The sequence below is a fragment of the Lycorma delicatula genome, chromosome 1, assembly GCF_047948215.1.
Source record: "Lycorma delicatula isolate Av1 chromosome 1, ASM4794821v1, whole genome shotgun sequence".
NCBI classification, from domain to species: domain Eukaryota; kingdom Metazoa; phylum Arthropoda; class Insecta; order Hemiptera; family Fulgoridae; genus Lycorma; species Lycorma delicatula.
The window spans coordinates 39,419,259-39,443,911 of NC_134455.1; the positions used below are offsets into that span (position 1 = coordinate 39,419,259).

Below are 24,653 nucleotides of genomic sequence, written 5' to 3' on the forward strand. Positions count from 1 at the left end.
CTACGTAAGCCCAAAAACACAGATTTATAAAACATAAAAACTATTATTTTTTTAATGAAATATAATCATTCTTACAAAATTGTCTCTCTTTTAATCAATCCTATGAAGAACTTATGAAATAAATACATGCTGTAGCAATATTCTTTTAATTCATACTAGAGGGAAAACTAATTTCAATTTATATCAACAGAAGAAAAATATTTTTAAAAAAAACACTTAGAATCATTTAAATTTTTTTTTTCTAAAATTTGTGTATCAGAAATTTATACCCTTATTTACCGTGCTTAAAAGTTTATTTTTTGTTTAAATATTTTAACGAATTTTTAGAATTTGGTATTTGTGCTAATTCTAAATACGATAAAAAGTGTACGTATAATGATAATTTTCTTCTTACGTCTTTTTAAATTGATATTTTAACGATTATCTCTGAAAAGAACAATGCTTATATGAAATAAAATTCAATTTGTTACATCTTAACCTTTGTATAGTATAAAACTTTGTTCTTTCATATCGCATACTACGTTAAAATTAAAAAGTTTTTAAAAACTAATTACCTCTTTGTTGTTACTCCATGTTATTGAAGGGGGTGGTTCTGGTGCGTATCTTACTTGACATGTTAGATTGATCGTGCTTCCTTCGTTAACAAATAGATCACGACCGCCCATTATTTCAGTAATTGGCTCTGAAAAAAAAAGAAGTAATATATCATTGCGTCTAAATAACCAGTTTCACTGATATATTCATAGTAATGTTAGATCTTTGGTAATTTCATAAATAAATTAAACCATCCCGACTTCAGAAGCTATAAAATTTTCTTTGCATCAGTAACTCTAATGCCTTCACCAAAAATTGCCGTAAAACGGAATGGGAAATTACTATTTAAGTATTAATGAAGGGTTTAAATATAAACCAAGCTAAGGAATAATTAACAATCTAGAGATGATTTCTGATACTTTTTCGATACAAAGATAATTATTTAGTTTTTTATATAAGTTCTTACAGTAAATTATAAAATCGGTCTAATTTGTTAAAGGAACTTCAACGCAAACCCAATAATTTTGTTAAAACTATAATTATAAGTGTTTAAGATTAATTAATTATGTTAAAATAATTACTACAAAGGATAGATATAACTGTAACTGTTTTAAATTAGCTGACACACAGTCCTGAGTTTACGAGGTATAAGTTGCAGGTATAACATATCTAATTTGTTATTGTAGCCTCGCAAAATGGATTAAGCATTCTTTCTCTTATGATGAGCAAGGTATGCCTTGAATAATTCCCGGAACAGTTCCCTGGAAAACATAATATTAGGCTCAGTGTGTTATCTCACCCCTCCTGATACTGCACTTCATCTTTTGTTTATTTACAGTAAAATATCTTCTGTCTAGCATTTTCCAGATTCTTGATCAAAACTATTGATGATTGCCGCACTGAAACCTGGTAAAGATAAATCATTTTCAAGTTATCGTACTACCTCCTTAACCAGTTTTCTGAGCAACTTGTTTGAACGAATGTTAAACCGTCGTCTATTGTGTATTTTGAGAAAAATGCACTAACTGCATCCGAGCAGTGCAGTTTCCGTCAAGGCTGCTCGTCTATCGATCACATAGTTGCCCTGAAATCTGTTATTCAAAACGCCTTTCTACTTCGTTAAGGACTTGTTGTATTTTTCGGTGTGCGAAAGGCGTGCAATACGGACTAGAGAAGAGTGATCATAAATTCACTATAAGAATAGAGTATACAAGGGAATTTCCTTGCATTCATCCAAGTTTCCTTAGTAGTCGCATCTTTCGAGTCCGTGTTGGAACGACGGCGTTCAAAAATTTCACATCAGAAAACGAAATATCACAGAGAAATGTACTAACTGTTATCTTGTTTGCGATAGACATAAATTCTATAGTATAATGCGTATGAAAACCGGCTATTTGTGGAACATTATTATACGGTTCGTTATTTGCAAGTAATTTTTCAATTTATGTTACATCTAGAACTTTGACTGCTGCTGAGAGGCTGCTCCAAAGCACAATAACGCATATCAAATCTTGATATGTAACGAGAGCAGTCACCTTTTTCCGGAGAAAACGAAATGGATTTAATATTTCCAGTTAATGGAATATGTTGACCCTCAGCTGTTTTTGTATGGAGAACAACTTGAACTAAACGCCCGGGTTTGATTTTATGGATTGACCAAAGATTGTCGTGATCAATATATTTATAGGAGCTAAAGGAAAAATGTTTAAAAAATCTAGATATGCTAAGAGTTCTATCTAGTAATCGTAGAGGAGCTGATGAGTATGCATGTTGAACTTACACTGATCTCTAGTCCTTTCCCGCTTAGTTTATGGGTGGCTTATTCGTCCGCATCTAAGACCGTTCTTAGGATGCGCGATGTTCATTTACCCGTCTAGCCTCAGGTGCATTTCGTTCAAGCCTTGCGATAAATCTTCTATTGGACAATGCTGAGTCATCTCTTTGGTACAGACCATTTATTCTCAATTTGGGTAATAGCTCCCCCTTGTGGATATTATCGCCCACCTTGAGAACGTCCACTTTGGCCTTCTACCCTTGTGGATAGAAGGCCCACAGAAAATTGGAAGCGTTCTAGGAGGGCGATGGATAACAAAAGAAAAGCAAAATTAAGTTTTCCTGATATTTCAAACTAAAATTAAATACCTACTTAACTAGCACAAAGAATTAAAGGGACACATATTTTATGAAAAAAATGATTGTATTCAAACTACTTTAACTTAGCAACCAAGAAGTCTAATAGACGAATAAAAAAATACTAAAGCTTGAATACTCTACATTTAACTGTATACTTCAGATTTAAAAAATCATCGAATTAAAAAAAAATAAAAAATCAGTGAGAAGAAACGTTTTTCTTCGTGAAAGTTATGGTCGATTGGTCAACAATTTCTGATTTCCATTATCGTATTTGTCTAAACGTGGATTTAGTGCTTTAGCAAAGTTGGTAACCAAAAAGAGAAATCTTTTTTACAGGAATAAGTAGCCACTTACTGCAGTTTTTAAGTAAATTTGAGCCTGATATTAACAAACTCGGTAAACCACATCAGATTCACCCTTCACAATAATGTATGTGTAATTTTTCAATTGAGAGCTTCGGCTTAATTATTGTAATGTTATATTGAATATGCTACCACTGTTGTTGTTATATAACTTTATAGATACAATTGTAATTTTTTTAAAAGCAATTTCAAAGAAATACTTCCAATATGATTAAATATTCTTTTTAATTGCTATCATTTAAAATGTAAGTTTCAACTCAGAAATAAGATATGACACGTTTAATAATAATAATTGCGATTGCTGTTTTTAAAAGCGCATATTACAAACAGCAATTGCAATTATATTTTTAACAGATGGTAAGTTATAGATTATGGGGGTTCTAGAAAATTTTTAATACTTAATGTGGGCGAAAAATATTGAAAATCAGTGGTATAGAAAAAATCAAATGATCACCTTCTATGTAATTCACATTAAAGCGCAACCAAATCATCCGACTTTTGACGCAGTGTTCTCTAATCCGCATGTTAATCAATATCAGAAATTTCCTAGATCTACTAGCCCGCTAGGCATCAGAGTTACGTGTTTTTTTCTTAGCTCGAAATGTACAGTTCCCTTCAGTATATGCTGTTACTCAATATCATTACCACCCATGGTGAGATTCTCTCATAAATTATTGTTTTAGTCTTTTCGATATCACAAAAACTACACGAAGCCGATTATCACTCAAAAAAAAAATTCTATAATATTATAAATAACATGTATCCTGATGCTTTACTTAATGCAGACGGCTCTAAAGACGATAATTCTGTTGGTAGTGCTTCTGTGGTTGGCAATGGAACATATATGTTAGGCCTTTCCAGCATCGTCAGTATTTCGTCGCGGAGCTGTAGGCTATTAATAAGGTTTTTAATATAAATAGTCCAACATTTCCTCACGTACTTTGTTCGGATTCCATGAGTCCCTTGCATGTGATTCGTGGCATGTACTCTACCCACCATGTTGTCCGTTAGATACATTTTCTTATTTCTCAAATGATTCAATATAACCCAAGTGGGAACTTGTACTGGATCCCCAGCCATATTGGAATTTCAGGTAACGAGCACGCTAATATTGAGGCAAAGGAGGCTTGTTTACAGAATCTTTCACCTCCTTTCACTTTCTGAAAATTTTGTCTGTTTTAAGAGTGTGGTTCGTGGTTCGTGGCAAAGTGAATCGTATGCTACAATTAACAACAAAATTTGTCCAGTTAAGAACTCCGTATCACTGTGCAGCTTTTCATGCAGGAGTAACCAACTAGAGGAGGTAAATTAGTCCATTGTGAATAGGGCATGTTAGACTCATGAACATTTCATGACTCATACCGATGCACCAATTTGTGTTCGCTGCTAACGCTAACTTACAGAACAGCGCATACTTGTGGAAAATGTCTGTTACGCAGCATTGCGTCGAAAATTTAAATTACGGGCTAACATTCACAATATTTTAGGGAACAGTATGACGATCAGATATCTTGTTGCTTCTTAATCACATGCGTCTGTGTTTGAATATTTAATATTTTAATGATTTATAATGTGATTTGGATTTTTAATATTTTGCCTGAGAATTGTGCTTCTCGATTTTTAATGTTTTCTTTTTTTTATATTACTGTATTTTAGTTTGTATATCCGAAATATTTACCGTTTTTTTTGCAGAAATTTTTTTTTTATTGTAGAAGCATCGCTTCTGGGCGCTAATAAAAAATCTTCGTTGTGCGCCACGAAATAAGTCTATACTGGCTCTGGCAAATACAATGATACTTAAATATTTTAGACAAAAGTTTTAATTTTTTAATGTGAATTTGAAAAAAATTCACAAATATATTAAAATTAAATAAACGAGAGGAACTTCCTTAAAAATCCATTTTACAGTCAAGTTGCTTGTACATGTGTATTTATACATATACATAAACATAAATATATATATATACATACTAGATGTAGTTTGCTACTATGTTAGCCAAGATTTTGGGTTTGTATATAAAATAAGTTTTCAAAATATATATTAAAAATTTGTTAAATTTTTTCACAATTTTAAAGGTTTCTTTTTTAAGTGGTCATATTATCAAATTGGTCTTTTTATTTTGACGAGGATTTTGGTCTTGTCAAATGTAATTAGCATTATCATGGAAATGTTCGGACAGTGGAAAATTTAATGACCAGCGGTATTTAGCGTTCACAGAAAATGAGTTTTTTAGAGGGGTAGAAAACATTACAAAATCTCTTTTGATACACCGAAGCTGACGATATTACATAATTTGTATTATACTATTTTCCTTTTCTTTTTTTAATTTTGGAAGTTTTCGAGATATTTCTTCGCATTCGTAACTGCATGTAGCGCGTTCTGTATATTCACTGTAACTTATTAATCACTTAAAATATGAAATTAATCAAACGTCAATCAAAAGTCGTAGTCATGAATATTAATTTTTATATTAGATAAAAAAATTAAACTGAAAAAATTAATAAAATCCATGAGAAGTTATTTTAGAGTTAATAATCTAAATAGAAACATTTTAGTCATATATACATAATTAAATATGCTACAAATTACGAATTATACTTTATAATATAATTTGTAATTTAGGAAGTATTTTGTAATATAGGAAGGAAATATAGGGGGTGAATACGGGCTGGGCAAAAGGAATGAAACAGGGGACTGACTTATAAAGTTTTGCACGAAGTGTAATTTAGAAATTTCCTACACCCAATTTAAAAATCATAATAGAAGAATATACACTTGGAAAAAGCCAGGCGATACTGCAAGGTATCAAATAGATTATATCATGGTTAAGCAAAGATGTAGAAATCAACTCGTTGACTGCAAAACTTACCCTGGAACAGACATTAATAGGGACCATAATTTGGTGATAAGGAAATGTAGATTGGGGTTTAGAAACCTGATGAAAAGGTGTCAGATGAATCGGTGGAATTTAGAGAAGCTTGAGGAAGAGGAGACAAAGAAGGTTTTTGAGGAGGATATCGCAAGAGCTCTGAGTGAAAAAGATAAGGTAGAAAATGTAGAAGAAGAATGGGAGAATGTTAAAAAGGAAATTCTTAAATCAGCAGAAGCAAACTTAGGCGGAATAAAGAGAACTGGTAGAAAACCTTGGGTTTCAGACGATATATTGCAGCTGATGGATGAACGTAGAAAATATAAGAATGCTAGTGATAAAGAAAGTAAAAAGGACTATCAGCAATTAAGAAATTCTATAAACAGGAAGTGCAAACGGGCGAAAGAAGAATGGATTAAAGAAAAGTGTTCAGAAGTGGAAAGAGAAATGAACATTGGTAAAATAGACGGAGCATACAGGAAAGTTAAGGAAAAATTTGGGGTACATAAATTAAAATCTAAAAATGTGTTAAACAAAGAAGGTACACCAATATATAATACGAAAGGTAAAGTCGATAGATGGGTGGAATATATTGAAGAGTTATACGGAGGAAATGAATTAGTAGATGGTGTTATAGAGGAAGAAGAGGAAGTTGAGGAGGATGAAATGGGAGAAACAATACTGAGATCTGAATTTAAGAGCATTAAAAGATTTAAATGGCAGAAAGGCTCCTGGAATAGACGGAATACGTGTAGAATTACTGCGCAGTGCAGGTGAGGAAGCGATTGATTGATTATACAAACTGGTGTGTAATATTTATGAAAAAAGGGAATTTCCGTCAGACTTCAGAAAAAAGTGTTATAGTCATGATACCAAAGATAGCAGGAGCAGATAAATGTGAAGAATACAAAACAATTAGTTTAACTAGTCATGCATCAAAAATCTTAATTAGAATTCTATACAGAAGAATGGAGAGTTGAGTGGAAGAAGTGACAAATGAAGGGGTATTGCGGCAAATAGATGAAGAAAGAAGCATTTGGAAAAATATAGTTAAAAGAAGAGACAGACTTATAGGCCACATACTAAGGCATCCTGGAATAGTCGCTTCATTATTGGAAGGACAGGTAGAAGGGAAAAATTGTGTAGGCAGGCCACGTTTGGAATATCTAAAACAAATTGTTAGGGATGTAGGATGTAGAGAGTATACTGAAATGAAACGACTAGCACTAGATAGGGAATCTTGGAGAGCTGCATCAAACCAGTCAAATAACTGAAGACAAAAAAAATTTTATAAAATTATTTTATATTTTTAAAATTTGTGAATAGATTGCACAGCGCATATCAGAATATATATATTTTTTCTTACGCCTGATTAAATTTTTACTACTTAGAATCGCCAGGTATAATTATAAACACACTGAAAATATTACCAAACGAAAAAAACACGAGTAAAAAAAAACAAAAACAAAATTAGCTCAAAAAATATCTTCAACGACAATGTGATAATATTTCTCATAGAATTTAATAGATAGAAAGAACGATGGATTAAGTAGATTCAAATCGCCTCTAAGAATACAATCGTTATTCATTACGAGAGACCGGATTATAAGCATTTGCATTTTTGCATATGCATTTGCTTATATAATTATTATATTAGGTCCACTCTCACCGATTATTGCATATTTTCCTTAAAATCTAGTGATTATGCATATTTTCGCTAAATTTACAATATTTGTTATATTTACAATTTTTTTTACAATATTTTTAATTGTTAATAAATTAAATCTTACATTGTAGCCGTCCAAACCTGTTAGCTGCTCGCTCCTAGAGCGCACTTTGCAGCCGCGGAACAGTACCTCTAATTGTTTATGTTTACAAAAGGAACAAAATGTTAAATAATTATTAATTATCGAATTTATCGATATGTTATTCAACTAATTGTATGCTGATTTTGAAATAAAAAAATTAAAATTACTATTTTATTATTATTGAAAGTTGCATATTTTGCCACTTTTCATGCATATTTGCATTCATATTTCAAGCTTTTTATGTTGCATGTAATCCGGTCTCTATTCATTTTATATTGTTCAAATTTAGAATTTTCACACAAAAGTTTGCTCAGCGCTTTTACCACACCTAAAAAAATGCCTTTTAGTATTTAATGAGAAATCTAAATACTAATTTTAATAACTGTAACAACACCTTGATTTCGTACATTTGCGTGAAAAAATTTCGCCCTCTTTTGCCACTTCGAAAATAATATTTTTTTTTTAAAAAGGTGAAAAAGCTGTAATTTTATTTTGGAAAGAGTGTCTAAAGATAAATTTCAAAACCTTTACACCGTCAGATCGCGAGATATATAATTTTCAATAAAAACTGTGCCCCTCCCCTTTTTACTGAAAAAGGGGAGGGGCCTTTTTATCACCTCAAATACAAAATTCTTTTGTTCTTCCTTTGTTGGATGCTTCGTTTTAAATATTTTGCACACTCCATAAATTCATATAATTCGGTAAAGTAGTTGAGTATGCATTGATGAATCATAATATATATTACGTTTAATTAAAAGAAAGATTTAAAAACTAATAAGAAGAAATTTTTTTTTTTTGTCTTCAGTCATTTGACTGGTTTGATGCAGCCTCCTGACAGCACTGCACAGTAATTCTACAGGTATTCCGTCTATTCCAGGACCCTTTCTGCCATTTAAATTTAAGAAGAAAATATAATTTTCAAAATAGGTGTATTAAACCTTTTAATTACAATAAAAAATTGATTCTATCATCGATTCAGCATTACAATTAGGAAAACCTTTCTTGTGATTTCAAATGCTGTGTGTTAGATATTATACAACAAAAATTCAATATCAGAAGTTAGGTTATTAAAGACAATGTAAATGTATAGAAACATTTTCACCATGATATCTTATGAACCTAGATTTACATTAATTTAATAAATTCGAGGTTAAATTGCTGGAAAGCATTTTTTTACATAAATTAAAAAGGTTTTTTGAGTTTTGTTCCGTAGAGAAAACTAGAAAAACTTAATACTATAAACCATTTTAATTGTGTTAAGTCAATTGTTGCGTCGGCCTTTCCAAATAAGCCTGACGATTAGGACCACGAAGTTTACTAAAATTTAATCAGAATATACGAATGTATCGTTACAACAAATGTGATAATTAATCAGGTGTACTGACAGTATTAAGTTAAAAATCAATTAAAATTTAAATTAAATTTAAATTTAAATCTGCATTTACAGATGATAACAGTTAATACTGATAGGAAAATAAAATCTAAGTTCGCTTTTTAGCAGAACAAGAATTGTAGGGTCACTTTCAATTATTTCACTAAGATTTCTAAAATATATAAAAAGCAATAGCAAATTTTCAATGCTTAGATTTTACTGGTACTTTGTTTTAAATCATTTATATTTATATGTATATTTTATTTATTTATTTTTTGATGTGTAAGTAGAGAGTCCCATTTTACTCTCCACTTGCACATAAAAAAAAAATAATTAAATAAAATTAAATTAAACTGGAAATCATTTTTAGAGGCGTTGTAACTAATTTTCTGGCAAGAGAGAAAAATCGTTAATTGACTTAAAATTTCGGCTTGAAATTATTTCTTTGAAATCCTATGCCAGTTGCCAAGAGGCTATAGAGTCGTAGAGGTATGAAAAATATGTTAGTAGCATACATTTAATCTTGTGAAGATTTTTTATCACTAATGCATCATTTATCACTAATCCAGTCTTTTTCCATAGATAACATATAAAGCAAATTGGCAAAGAGTGGTTGTATTTTTACTTATTGATAATAATATCAGGAAGTGAATAACGTTTACAAAAACTAAAACGAAAATTTCGGTAAAAATCGGTTAATTAATTTAAAAAAAAATAGTGATGTAAAATTTGTAAAGTAGTGGTAAAGAAAAGGAATCGTTCTAGTGAAAATAGAAAATTTAAGAAGAAGCACTTACTAAAAAATGCTGAAAGTACGAATGCAAAAAAAGCATGATTCTATTGAAGAAACAGAATAGAAGTTAGAACGCTGCAGAGTGCAGCGGTAAAAAAGAACAAAAAGTGAAGAACACAGTAAAAAATACTCGCTGAGGAACGAGTACTTTTAAAAAAAAAGAAAAGAAAATCTTTTGTCAAAATATTTGAAGAGAAATAAATACACCACACGCTTAAATATTAAATACTTCATGTTGTCTGTTAGATTGACATCAGGAACAAGAACCACATGTAGAAATTTCACCAAAACAATTGCCTCTAAACCAAAGAGGAATCCAATGAAAGGGAAAAAGTATAACAAATGCGATAAGAGAAAAAGTGAAAATCATTCGTTAGTTCTGGATCATCCAAGATAAAAAGGTTTTGCAAATTTTGTTGTGTAGAGAAAGGTAGAAGAACAAGTTACTACTACTGATTGTAGAAGCATGTACCCTGGAAGCGACGTTGCACTGGACATTTTTCATAGCAAGATTAATTGATAATTAACTATTTGATGCCAACAAATATGAGAAAGGACAATATCATTTAGACGTGCGTAGTGAAGCGGAATTCTGGTCGGATAGTAAAAAATGCCGTAAAAAACGCGTTTTTTCATGCTCTAGCTTACGATAGAACTGTTGAGTATTCATCAGAAATTAAGGGAAAATTTATACAAATTGTTTATTATATTATGAAGGAATTAATTTTTTAATATGTGGGAATTATTGATTTCTAAAACTTATTTGTTGGTAAGGAAAATATCCTTTGGCCAAATCGTACAGACCGCTGAATCTGAAAATTACAGCTATTAGTTCCCAGATAAAGTTACTTATGTTACATGTAACTAGAACAGGTAATAAAGAGCTGATCAATCAGAATGGCAGAATCTCTTCTTCTTACCTACGATTTCAGGCGACCATATAGAGTTTCAGAAAGGAAAGAACTTGAGCTAACCCCCATAGGTAACTTAGTGTTCTAGGACTGGACATCGTAATCGACATAATCTTTAATATAAAAAAGCGGTTAATTTAAGTAAATAAACGTTGTATTTAAAATTTTTGTCTTTTATAATTATTTTTTTAGATGGTTAAAAGCAGAACAAATATTTTTACGAGGAAGACCGTTACTAATGACCTTTGATCAATAAATGATGATAATTGATTCTACAAGACTCCCAGAACTTTTATTTTTTTATTTCTAATGACAGGTAGAAAACATGTATTTTAATAGTAATGAAGAACAGGACAGATAATTATCAATATAAACAGTTTTCATGCTTCTGAATATGTATATAACGACACAGGAAATCATAATAAAAAAATATTTTCTAAATTTACACTTATATTGATTGCTCAATTAACAGAATCAATTTTTATAAGATATTAAATGCTGATAAATATACTGATGAATGATTAAAATGATAAAAAATAATCTTACATCTGCTGTTTACCCGTACCGTATTTTTATTTTATCTTATGTAGAATACTAATTTTTTCCCCAAGTGCAGGTGCTGAAGTAACTTTTTCTACTGAAGAAGAACGGGGACTCTAGAACAAACAACTTAACGAGAAAAATACCGGAAATCTTAATGGATGAAAAAACTAAGTCGATAAGGAGAAAGAAAACATAGAAAATAAAAAGAGGGAAAGAAATCGAAAAAAAAGACAAAAGGCTGGTGATCGTATTTGGTGCAGTTAGTTAATGACGTCAAACAACAACAAATTCCTTTCCATTAATTACAACTGTTTGAGGGGTTAATGTTTTTGGGATGTAAAGGGGGTACTCTGTTATTAATGGCGACTCTGTTTCCTCTCTGTTTTCGTATCTCTTCTCCCATTCCATAAATACTTACTTCCACTCCTTTATTCAAACCGTCAGCTCCCACTCGCTCCTCATCTATCATCCTATCTTTATCTTACTCTTTTTCCTACTTTCTTGATATAAACTCATTTTGCGTCACCTACTAAAATACGTGTTCCTTTTTATCAAACTAAAATATGGAAAAGAAAAAAGTACGTGTTTATGTGTGTTGGTATACAAACACACATAAACACATACATGTGTGTTATGTATCTGTTGTAGAAACATTAAAGAGATTAATTGATTTGATTAGAAGAAAATAAAAAATATATATCATTATTTAGCTACTTATAAAACAGCCAAAATATTTCGGGAGAATTAACTGTTTTTATTCAGAAAAATTCCTTCAAAAATAATTCTTCAAACTGTTAAAAAAAGGTAGTTAAAAAAAAATTGGTAAACAAAAATTTTGATGCTTACAAGTAGAAACAATTTATTATAACCAATATAGTTTCACAAATTAAAAAACAAAAATAAAAACTTTCCACATTCAAAATAATTTAACAAGAGAAAACTCTTACACTGCAGTATAAAATAGCATTTCCATAATATTATAAATATCAATAATACGGTTACGAAGTGAAAATGCTATTTATAGACACACTTCAACTATCTTTCTGCACAGATCAGAAAATGTTCATCCAAACCTTTTTTTGAATTTAAAAAAAATGAAAGATCACAACCCAACAGAACTTTAAATTGCGTGAAAAAATTTGAAAAAAATAATTTTAGAAGGTACCCGAAAATTTTGATTTACAAATATATTATTTCATAAATTTGTTATCGTTTCACTATTTATTTCCATTTTAGACGAATTTGTGCTTGTTATTCTGGTTTACATCAATCAGGTAGTGTACGATACAGAAAAGGCAATAATAGACTGATACACAGTCTTTAAGTTACATTTAACTATCGGAAAAATAGAAATACACAAAGAAATAATCAATATGACATTTAAGATATAGATCTCTGAAGAGGTAATAGTTTGGTATTCACAAATAATTTGAAAAATCGAATCTTCAATTACGCGGATTCTTTTGTATATTTATTTTAAATAGAAATACACGAAGAAATAATCAATATGACATTTAAGATATAGATCTCTGAAGAGGTAATAGTTTGGTATTCACAAATAATTTGAAAAATCGAATCTTCAATTACGCGGATTCTTTTGTATATTTATTTTAAATAGAAATACACGAAGAAATAATCAATATGACATTTAAGATATAGATCTCTGAAGAGGTAATAGTTTGGTATTCACAAATAATTTGAAAAATCGAATCTTCAATTACGCGGATTCTTTTGTATATTTATTTTAAATAGAAATACACGAAGAAATAATCAATATGACATTTAAGATATAGATCTCTGAAGAGGTAATAGTTTGGTATTCACAAATAATTTGAAAAATCGAATCTTCAATTACGCGGATTCTTTTGTATATTTATTTTAAATAGAAATACACGAAGAAATAATCAATATGACATTTAAGATATAGATCTCTGAAGAGGTAATAGTTTGGTATTCACAAATAATTTGAAAAATCGAATCTTCAATTACGCGGATTCTTTTGTATATTTATTTTAAATAGAAATACACGAAGAAATAATCAATATGACATTTAAGATATAGATCTCTGAAGAGGTAATAGTTTGGTATTCACAAATAATTTGAAAAATCGAATCTTCAATTACGCGGATTCTTTTGTATATTTATTTTAAATAGAAATACACGAAGAAATAATCAATATGACATTTAAGATATAGATCTCTGAAGAGGTAATAGTTTGGTATTCACAAATAATTTGAAAAATCGAATCTTCAATTACGCGGATTCTTTTGTATATTTATTTTAAATAGAAATACACGAAGAAATAATCAATATGACATTTAAGATATAGATCTCTGAAGAGGTAATAGTTTGGTATTCACAAATAATTTGAAAAATCGAATCTTCAATTACGCGGATTCTTTTGTATATTTATTTTAAATAGAAATACACGAAGAAATAATCAATATGACATTTAAGATATAGATCTCTGAAGAGGTAATAGTTTGGTATTCACAAATAATTTGAAAAATCGAATCTTCAATTACGCGGATTCTTTTGTATATTTATTTTAAATAGAAATACACGAAGAAATAATCAATATGACATTTAAGATATAGATCTCTGAAGAGGTAATAGTTTGGTATTCACAAATAATTTGAAAAATCGAATCTTCAATTACGCGGATTCTTTTGTATATTTATTTTAAATAGAAATACACGAAGAAATAATCAATATGACATTTAAGATATAGATCTCTGAAGAGGTAATAGTTTGGTATTCACAAATAATTTGAAAAATCGAATCTTCAATTACGCGGATTCTTTTGTATATTTATTTTAAATAGAAATACACGAAGAAATAATCAATATGACATTTAAGATATAGATCTCTGAAGAGGTAATAGTTTGGTATTCACAAATAATTTGAAAAATCGAATCTTCAATTACGCGGATTCTTTTGTATATTTATTTTAAATAGAAATACACGAAGAAATAATCAATATGACATTTAAGATATAGATCTCTGAAGAGGTAATAGTTTGGTATTCACAAATAATTTGAAAAATCGAATCTTCAATTACGCGGATTCTTTTGTATATTTATTTTAAATAGAAATACACGAAGAAATAATCAATATGACATTTAAGATATAGATCTCTGAAGAGGTAATAGTTTGGTATTCACAAATAATTTGAAAAATCGAATCTTCAATTACGCGGATTCTTTTGTATATTTATTTTAAATAGAAATACACGAAGAAATAATCAATATGACATTTAAGATATAGATCTCTGAAGAGGTAATAGTTTGGTATTCACAAATAATTTGAAAAATCGAATCTTCAATTACGCGGATTCTTTTGTATATTTATTTTAAATAGAAATACACGAAGAAATAATCAATATGACATTTAAGATATAGATCTCTGAAGAGGTAATAGTTTGGTATTCACAAATAATTTGAAAAATCGAATCTTCAATTACGCGGATTCTTTTGTATATTTATTTTAAATAGAAATACACGAAGAAATAATCAATATGACATTTAAGATATAGATCTCTGAAGAGGTAATAGTTTGGTATTCACAAATAATTTGAAAAATCGAATCTTCAATTACGCGGATTCTTTTGTATATTTATTTTAAATAGAAATACACGAAGAAATAATCAATATGACATTTAAGATATAGATCTCTGAAGAGGTAATAGTTTGGTATTCACAAATAATTTGAAAAATCGAATCTTCAATTACGCGGATTCTTTTGTATATTTATTTTAAATAGAAATACACGAAGAAATAATCAATATGACATTTAAGATATAGATCTCTGAAGAGGTAATAGTTTGGTATTCACAAATAATTTGAAAAATCGAATCTTCAATTACGCGGATTCTTTTGTATATTTATTTTAAATAGAAATACACGAAGAAATAATCAATATGACATTTAAGATATAGATCTCTGAAGAGGTAATAGTTTGGTATTCACAAATAATTTGAAAAATCGAATCTTCAATTACGCGGATTCTTTTGTATATTTATTTTAAATAGAAATACACGAAGAAATAATCAATATGACATTTAAGATATAGATCTCTGAAGAGGTAATAGTTTGGTATTCACAAATAATTTGAAAAATCGAATCTTCAATTACGCGGATTCTTTTGTATATTTATTTTAAATAGAAATACACGAAGAAATAATCAATATGACATTTAAGATATAGATCTCTGAAGAGGTAATAGTTTGGTATTCACAAATAATTTGAAAAATCGAATCTTCAATTACGCGGATTCTTTTGTATATTTATTTTAAATAGAAATACACGAAGAAATAATCAATATGACATTTAAGATATAGATCTCTGAAGAGGTAATAGTTTGGTATTCACAAATAATTTGAAAAATCGAATCTTCAATTACGCGGATTCTTTTGTATATTTATTTTAAATAGAAATACACGAAGAAATAATCAATATGACATTTAAGATATAGATCTCTGAAGAGGTAATAGTTTGGTATTCACAAATAATTTGAAAAATCGAATCTTCAATTACGCGGATTCTTTTGTATATTTATTTTAAATAGAAATACACGAAGAAATAATCAATATGACATTTAAGATATAGATCTCTGAAGAGGTAATAGTTTGGTATTCACAAATAATTTGAAAAATCGAATCTTCAATTACGCGGATTCTTTTGTATATTTATTTTAAATAGAAATACACGAAGAAATAATCAATATGACATTTAAGATATAGATCTCTGAAGAGGTAATAGTTTGGTATTCACAAATAATTTGAAAAATCGAATCTTCAATTACGCGGATTCTTTTGTATATTTATTTTAAATAGAAATACACGAAGAAATAATCAATATGACATTTAAGATATAGATCTCTGAAGAGGTAATAGTTTGGTATTCACAAATAATTTGAAAAATCGAATCTTCAATTACGCGGATTCTTTTGTATATTTATTTTAAATAGAAATACACGAAGAAATAATCAATATGACATTTAAGATATAGATCTCTGAAGAGGTAATAGTTTGGTATTCACAAATAATTTGAAAAATCGAATCTTCAATTACGCGGATTCTTTTGTATATTTATTTTAAATAGAAATACACGAAGAAATAATCAATATGACATTTAAGATATAGATCTCTGAAGAGGTAATAGTTTGGTATTCACAAATAATTTGAAAAATCGAATCTTCAATTACGCGGATTCTTTTGTATATTTATTTTAAATAGAAATACACGAAGAAATAATCAATATGACATTTAAGATATAGATCTCTGAAGAGGTAATAGTTTGGTATTCACAAATAATTTGAAAAATCGAATCTTCAATTACGCGGATTCTTTTGTATATTTATTTTAAATAGAAATACACGAAGAAATAATCAATATGACATTTAAGATATAGATCTCTGAAGAGGTAATAGTTTGGTATTCACAAATAATTTGAAAAATCGAATCTTCAATTACGCGGATTCTTTTGTATATTTATTTTAAATAGAAATACACGAAGAAATAATCAATATGACATTTAAGATATAGATCTCTGAAGAGGTAATAGTTTGGTATTCACAAATAATTTGAAAAATCGAATCTTCAATTACGCGGATTCTTTTGTATATTTATTTTAAATAGAAATACACGAAGAAATAATCAATATGACATTTAAGATATAGATCTCTGAAGAGGTAATAGTTTGGTATTCACAAATAATTTGAAAAATCGAATCTTCAATTACGCGGATTCTTTTGTATATTTATTTTAAATAGAAATACACGAAGAAATAATCAATATGACATTTAAGATATAGATCTCTGAAGAGGTAATAGTTTGGTATTCACAAATAATTTGAAAAATCGAATCTTCAATTACGCGGATTCTTTTGTATATTTATTTTAAATAGAAATACACGAAGAAATAATCAATATGACATTTAAGATATAGATCTCTGAAGAGGTAATAGTTTGGTATTCACAAATAATTTGAAAAATCGAATCTTCAATTACGCGGATTCTTTTGTATATTTATTTTAAATAGAAATACACGAAGAAATAATCAATATGACATTTAAGATATAGATCTCTGAAGAGGTAATAGTTTGGTATTCACAAATAATTTGAAAAATCGAATCTTCAATTACGCGGATTCTTTTGTATATTTATTTTAAATAGAAATACACGAAGAAATAATCAATATGACATTTAAGATATAGATCTCTGAAGAGGTAATAGTTTGGTATTCACAAATAATTTGAAAAATCGAATCTTCAATTACGCGGATTCTTTTGTATATTTATTTTAAATAGAAATACACGAAGAAATAATCAATATGACATTTAAGATATAGATCTCTGAAGAGGTAATAGTTTGGTATTCACAAATAATTTGAAAAATCGAATCTTCAATTACGCGGATTCTTTTGTATATTTATTTTAAATAGAAATACACGAAGAAATAATCAATATGACATTTAAGATATAGATCTCTGAAGAGGTAATAGTTTGGTATTCACAAATAATTTGAAAAATCGAATCTTCAATTACGCGGATTCTTTTGTATATTTATTTTAAATAGAAATACACGAAGAAATAATCAATATGACATTTAAGATATAGATCTCTGAAGAGGTAATAGTTTGGTATTCACAAATAATTTGAAAAATCGAATCTTCAATTACGCGGATTCTTTTGTATATTTATTTTAAATAGAAATACACGAAGAAATAATCAATATGACATTTAAGATATAGATCTCTGAAGAGGTAATAGTTTGGTATTCACAAATAATTTGAAAAATCGAATCTTCAATTACGCGGATTCTTTTGTATATTTATTTTAAATAGAAATACACGAAGAAATAATCAATATGACATTTAAGATATAGATCTCTGAAGAGGTAATAGTTTGGTATTCACAAATAATTTGAAAAATCGAATCTTCAATTACGCGGATTCTTTTGTATATTTATTTTAAATAGAAATACACGAAGAAATAATCAATATGACATTTAAGATATAGATCTCTGAAGAGGTAATAGTTTGGTATTCACAAATAATTTGAAAAATCGAATCTTCAATTACGCGGATTCTTTTGTATATTTATTTTAAATAGAAATACACGAAGAAATAATCAATATGACATTTAAGATATAGATCTCTGAAGAGGTAATAGTTTGGTATTCACAAATAATTTGAAAAATCGAATCTTCAATTACGCGGATTCTTTTGTATATTTATTTTAAATAGAAATACACGAAGAAATAATCAATATGACATTTAAGATATAGATCTCTGAAGAGGTAATAGTTTGGTATTCACAAATAATTTGAAAAATCGAATCTTCAATTACGCGGATTCTTTTGTATATTTATTTTAAATAGAAATACACGAAGAAATAATCAATATGACATTTAAGATATAGATCTCTGAAGAGGTAATAGTTTGGTATTCACAAATAATTTGAAAAATCGAATCTTCAATTACGCGGATTCTTTTGTATATTTATTTTAAATAGAAATACACGAAGAAATAATCAATATGACATTTAAGATATAGATCTCTGAAGAGGTAATAGTTTGGTATTCACAAATAATTTGAAAAATCGAATCTTCAATTACGCGGATTCTTTTGTATATTTATTTTAAATAGAAATACACGAAGAAATAATCAATATGACATTTAAGATATAGATCTCTGAAGAGGTAATAGTTTGGTATTCACAAATAATTTGAAAAATCGAATCTTCAATTACGCGGATTCTTTTGTATATTTATTTTAAATAGAAATACACGAAGAAATAATCAATATGACATTTAAGATATAGATCTCTGAAGAGGTAATAGTTTGGTATTCACAAATAATTTGAAAAATCGAATCTTCAATTACGCGGATTCTTTTGTATATTTATTTTAAATAGAAATACACGAAGAAATAATCAATATGACATTTAAGATATAGATCTCTGAAGAGGTAATAGTTTGGTATTCACAAATAATTTGAAAAATCGAATCTTCAATTACGCGGATTCTTTTGTATATTTATTTTAAATAGAAATACACGAAGAAATAATCAATATGACATTTAAGATATAGATCTCTGAAGAGGTAATAGTTTGGTATTCACAAATAATTTGAAAAATCGAATCTTCAATTACGCGGATTCTTTTGTATATTTATTTTAAATAGAAATACACGAAGAAATAATCAATATGACATTTAAGATATAGATCTCTGAAGAGGTAATAGTTTGGTATTCACAAATAATTTGAAAAATCGAATCTTCAATTACGCGGATTCTTTTGTATATTTATTTTAAATAGAAATACACGAAGAAATAATCAATATGACATTTAAGATATAGATCTCTGAAGAGGTAATAGTTTGGTATTCACAAATAATTTGAAAAATCGAATCTTCAATTACGCGGATTCTTTTGTATATTTATTTTAAATAGAAATACACGAAGAAATAATCAATATGACATTTAAGATATAGATCTCTGAAGAGGTAATAGTTTGGTATTCACAAATAATTTGAAAAATCGAATCTTCAATTACGCGGATTCTTTTGTATATTTATTTTAAATAGAAATACACGAAGAAATAATCAATATGACATTTAAGATATAGATCTCTGAAGAGGTAATAGTTTGGTATTCACAAATAATTTGAAAAATCGAATCTTCAATTACGCGGATTCTTTTGTATATTTATTTTAAATAGAAATACACGAAGAAATAATCAATATGACATTTAAGATATAGATCTCTGAAGAGGTAATAGTTTGGTATTCACAAATAATTTGAAAAATCGAATCTTCAATTACGCGGATTCTTTTGTATATTTATTTTAAATAGAAATACACGAAGAAATAATCAATATGACATTTAAGATATAGATCTCTGAAGAGGTAATAGTTTGGTATTCACAAATAATTTGAAAAATCGAATCTTCAATTACGCGGATTCTTTTGTATATTTATTTTAAATAGAAATACACGAAGAAATAATCAATATGACATTTAAGATATAGATCTCTGAAGAGGTAATAGTTTGGTATTCACAAATAATTTGAAAAATCGAATCTTCAATTACGCGGATTCTTTTGTATATTTATTTTAAATAGAAATACACGAAGAAATAATCAATATGACATTTAAGATATAGATCTCTGAAGAGGTAATAGTTTGGTATTCACAAATAATTTGAAAAATCGAATCTTCAATTACGCGGATTCTTTTGTATATTTATTTTAAATAGAAATACACGAAGAAATAATCAATATGACATTTAAGATATAGATCTCTGAAGAGGTAATAGTTTGGTATTCACAAATAATTTGAAAAATCGAATCTTCAATTACGCGGATTCTTTTGTATATTTATTTTAAATAGAAATACACGAAGAAATAATCAATATGACATTTAAGATATAGATCTCTGAAGAGGTAATAGTTTGGTATTCACAAATAATTTGAAAAATCGAATCTTCAATTACGCGGATTCTTTTGTATATTTATTTTAAATAGAAATACACGAAGAAATAATCAATATGACATTTAAGATATAGATCTCTGAAGAGGTAATAGTTTGGTATTCACAAATAATTTGAAAAATCGAATCTTCAATTACGCGGATTCTTTTGTATATTTATTTTAAATAGAAATACACGAAGAAATAATCAATATGACATTTAAGATATAGATCTCTGAAGAGGTAATAGTTTGGTATTCACAAATAATTTGAAAAATCGAATCTTCAATTACGCGGATTCTTTTGTATATTTATTTTAAATAGAAATACACGAAGAAATAATCAATATGACATTTAAGATATAGATCTCTGAAGAGGTAATAGTTTGGTATTCACAAATAATTTGAAAAATCGAATCTTCAATTACGCGGATTCTTTTGTATATTTATTTTAAATAGAAATACACGAAGAAATAATCAATATGACATTTAAGATATAGATCTCTGAAGAGGTAATAGTTTGGTATTCACAAATAATTTGAAAAATCGAATCTTCAATTACGCGGATTCTTTTGTATATTTATTTTAAATAGAAATACACGAAGAAATAATCAATATGACATTTAAGATATAGATCTCTGAAGAGGTAATAGTTTGGTATTCACAAATAATTTGAAAAATCGAATCTTCAATTACGCGGATTCTTTTGTATATTTATTTTAAATAGAAATACACGAAGAAATAATCAATATGACATTTAAGATATAGATCTCTGAAGAGGTAATAGTTTGGTATTCACAAATAATTTGAAAAATCGAATCTTCAATTACGCGGATTCTTTTGTATATTTATTTTAAATAGAAATACACGAAGAAATAATCAATATGACATTTAAGATATAGATCTCTGAAGAGGTAATAGTTTGGTATTCACAAATAATTTGAAAAATCGAATCTTCAATTACGCGGATTCTTTTGTATATTTATTTTAAATAGAAATACACGAAGAAATAATCAATATGACATTTAAGATATAGATCTCTGAAGAGGTAATAGTTTGGTATTCACAAATAATTTGAAAAATCGAATCTTCAATTACGCGGATTCTTTTGTATATTTATTTTAAATAGAAATACACGAAGAAATAATCAATATGACATTTAAGATATAGATCTCTGAAGAGGTAATAGTTTGGTATTCACAAATAATTTGAAAAATCGAATCTTCAATTACGCGGATTCTTTTGTATATTTATTTTAAATAGAAATACACGAAGAAATAATCAATATGACATTTAAGATATAGATCTCTGAAGAGGTAATAGTTTGGTATTCACAAATAATTTGAAAAATCGAATCTTCAATTACGCGGATTCTTTTGTATATTTATTTTAAATAGAAATACACGAAGAAATAATCAATATGACATTTAAGATATAGATCTCTGAAGAGGTAATAGTTTGGTATTCACAAATAATTTGAAAAATCGAATCTTCAATTACGCGGATTCTTTTGTATATTTATTTTAAATAGAAATACACGAAGAAATAATCAATATGACATTTAAGATATAGATCTCTGAAGAGGTAATAGTTTGGTATTCACAAATAATTTGAAAAATCGAATCTTCAATTACGCGGATTCTTTTGTATATTTATTTTAAATAGAAATACACGAAGAAATAATCAATATGACATTTAAGATATAGATCTCTGAAGAGGTAATAGTTTGGTATTCACAAATAATTTGAAAAATCGAATCTTCAATTACGCGGATTCTTTTGTATATTTATTTTAAATAGAAATACACGAAGAAATAATCAATATGACATTTAAGATATAGATCTCTGAAGAGGTAATAGTTTGGTATTCACAAATAATTTGAAAAATCGAATCTTCAATTACGCGGATTCTTTTGTATATTTATTTTAAATAGAAATACACGAAGAAATAATCAATATGACATTTAAGATATAGATCTCTGAAGAGGTAATAGTTTGGTATTCACAAATAATTTGAAAAATCGAATCTTCAATTACGCGGATTCTTTTGTATATTTATTTTAAATAGAAATACACGAAGAAATAATCAATATGACATTTAAGATATAGATCTCTGAAGAGGTAATAGTTTGGTATTCACAAATAATTTGAAAAATCGAATCTTCAATTACGCGGATTCTTTTGTATATTTATTTTAAATAGAAATACACGAAGAAATAATCAATATGACATTTAAGATATAGATCTCTGAAGAGGTAATAGTTTGGTATTCACAAATAATTTGAAAAATCGAATCTTCAATTACGCGGATTCTTTTGTATATTTATTTTAAATAGAAATACACGAAGAAATAATCAATATGACATTTAAGATATAGATCTCTGAAGAGGTAATAGTTTGGTATTCACAAATAATTTGAAAAATCGAATCTTCAATTACGCGGATTCTTTTGTATATTTATTTTAAATAGAAATACACGAAGAAATAATCAATATGACATTTAAGATATAGATCTCTGAAGAGGTAATAGTTTGGTATTCACAAATAATTTGAAAAATCGAATCTTCAATTACGCGGATTCTTTTGTATATTTATTTTAAATAGAAATACACGAAGAAATAATCAATATGACATTTAAGATATAGATCTCTGAAGAGGTAATAGTTTGGTATTCACAAATAATTTGAAAAATCGAATCTTCAATTACGCGGATTCTTTTGTATATTTATTTTAAATAGAAATACACGAAGAAATAATCAATATGACATTTAAGATATAGATCTCTGAAGAGGTAATAGTTTGGTATTCACAAATAATTTGAAAAATCGAATCTTCAATTACGCGGATTCTTTTGTATATTTATTTTAAATAGAAATACACGAAGAAATAATCAATATGACATTTAAGATATAGATCTCTGAAGAGGTAATAGTTTGGTATTCACAAATAATTTGAAAAATCGAATCTTCAATTACGCGGATTCTTTTGTATATTTATTTTAAATAGAAATACACGAAGAAATAATCAATATGACATTTAAGATATAGATCTCTGAAGAGGTAATAGTTTGGTATTCACAAATAATTTGAAAAATCGAATCTTCAATTACGCGGATTCTTTTGTATATTTATTTTAAATAGAAATACACGAAGAAATAATCAATATGACATTTAAGATATAGATCTCTGAAGAGGTAATAGTTTGGTATTCACAAATAATTTGAAAAATCGAATCTTCAATTACGCGGATTCTTTTGTATATTTATTTTAAATAGAAATACACGAAGAAATAATCAATATGACATTTAAGATATAGATCTCTGAAGAGGTAATAGTTTGGTATTCACAAATAATTTGAAAAATCGAATCTTCAATTACGCGGATTCTTTTGTATATTTATTTTAAATAGAAATACACGAAGAAATAATCAATATGACATTTAAGATATAGATCTCTGAAGAGGTAATAGTTTGGTATTCACAAATAATTTGAAAAATCGAATCTTCAATTACGCGGATTCTTTTGTATATTTATTTTAAATAGAAATACACGAAGAAATAATCAATATGACATTTAAGATATAGATCTCTGAAGAGGTAATAGTTTGGTATTCACAAATAATTTGAAAAATCGAATCTTCAATTACGCGGATTCTTTTGTATATTTATTTTAAATAGAAATACACGAAGAAATAATCAATATGACATTTAAGATATAGATCTCTGAAGAGGTAATAGTTTGGTATTCACAAATAATTTGAAAAATCGAATCTTCAATTACGCGGATTCTTTTGTATATTTATTTTAAATAGAAATACACGAAGAAATAATCAATATGACATTTAAGATATAGATCTCTGAAG

The 24,653-nt window shown here is 27.7% G+C and overlaps 1 protein-coding gene across 1 annotated transcript in view; it reads right to left on the minus strand.

Annotated features, from left to right (window-relative positions):
* LOC142317481 (zwei Ig domain protein zig-8-like) overlaps positions 1-24,653 on the minus strand; it is a 214,889-nt gene that overhangs the window by 31,976 nt on the left and 158,260 nt on the right. The window contains exon 4 of the mRNA XM_075354047.1: positions 555-682. Coding sequence (XP_075210162.1) covers positions 555-682 — 128 coding nt within the window. The remainder of the gene's footprint in view (positions 1-554; positions 683-24,653) is intronic.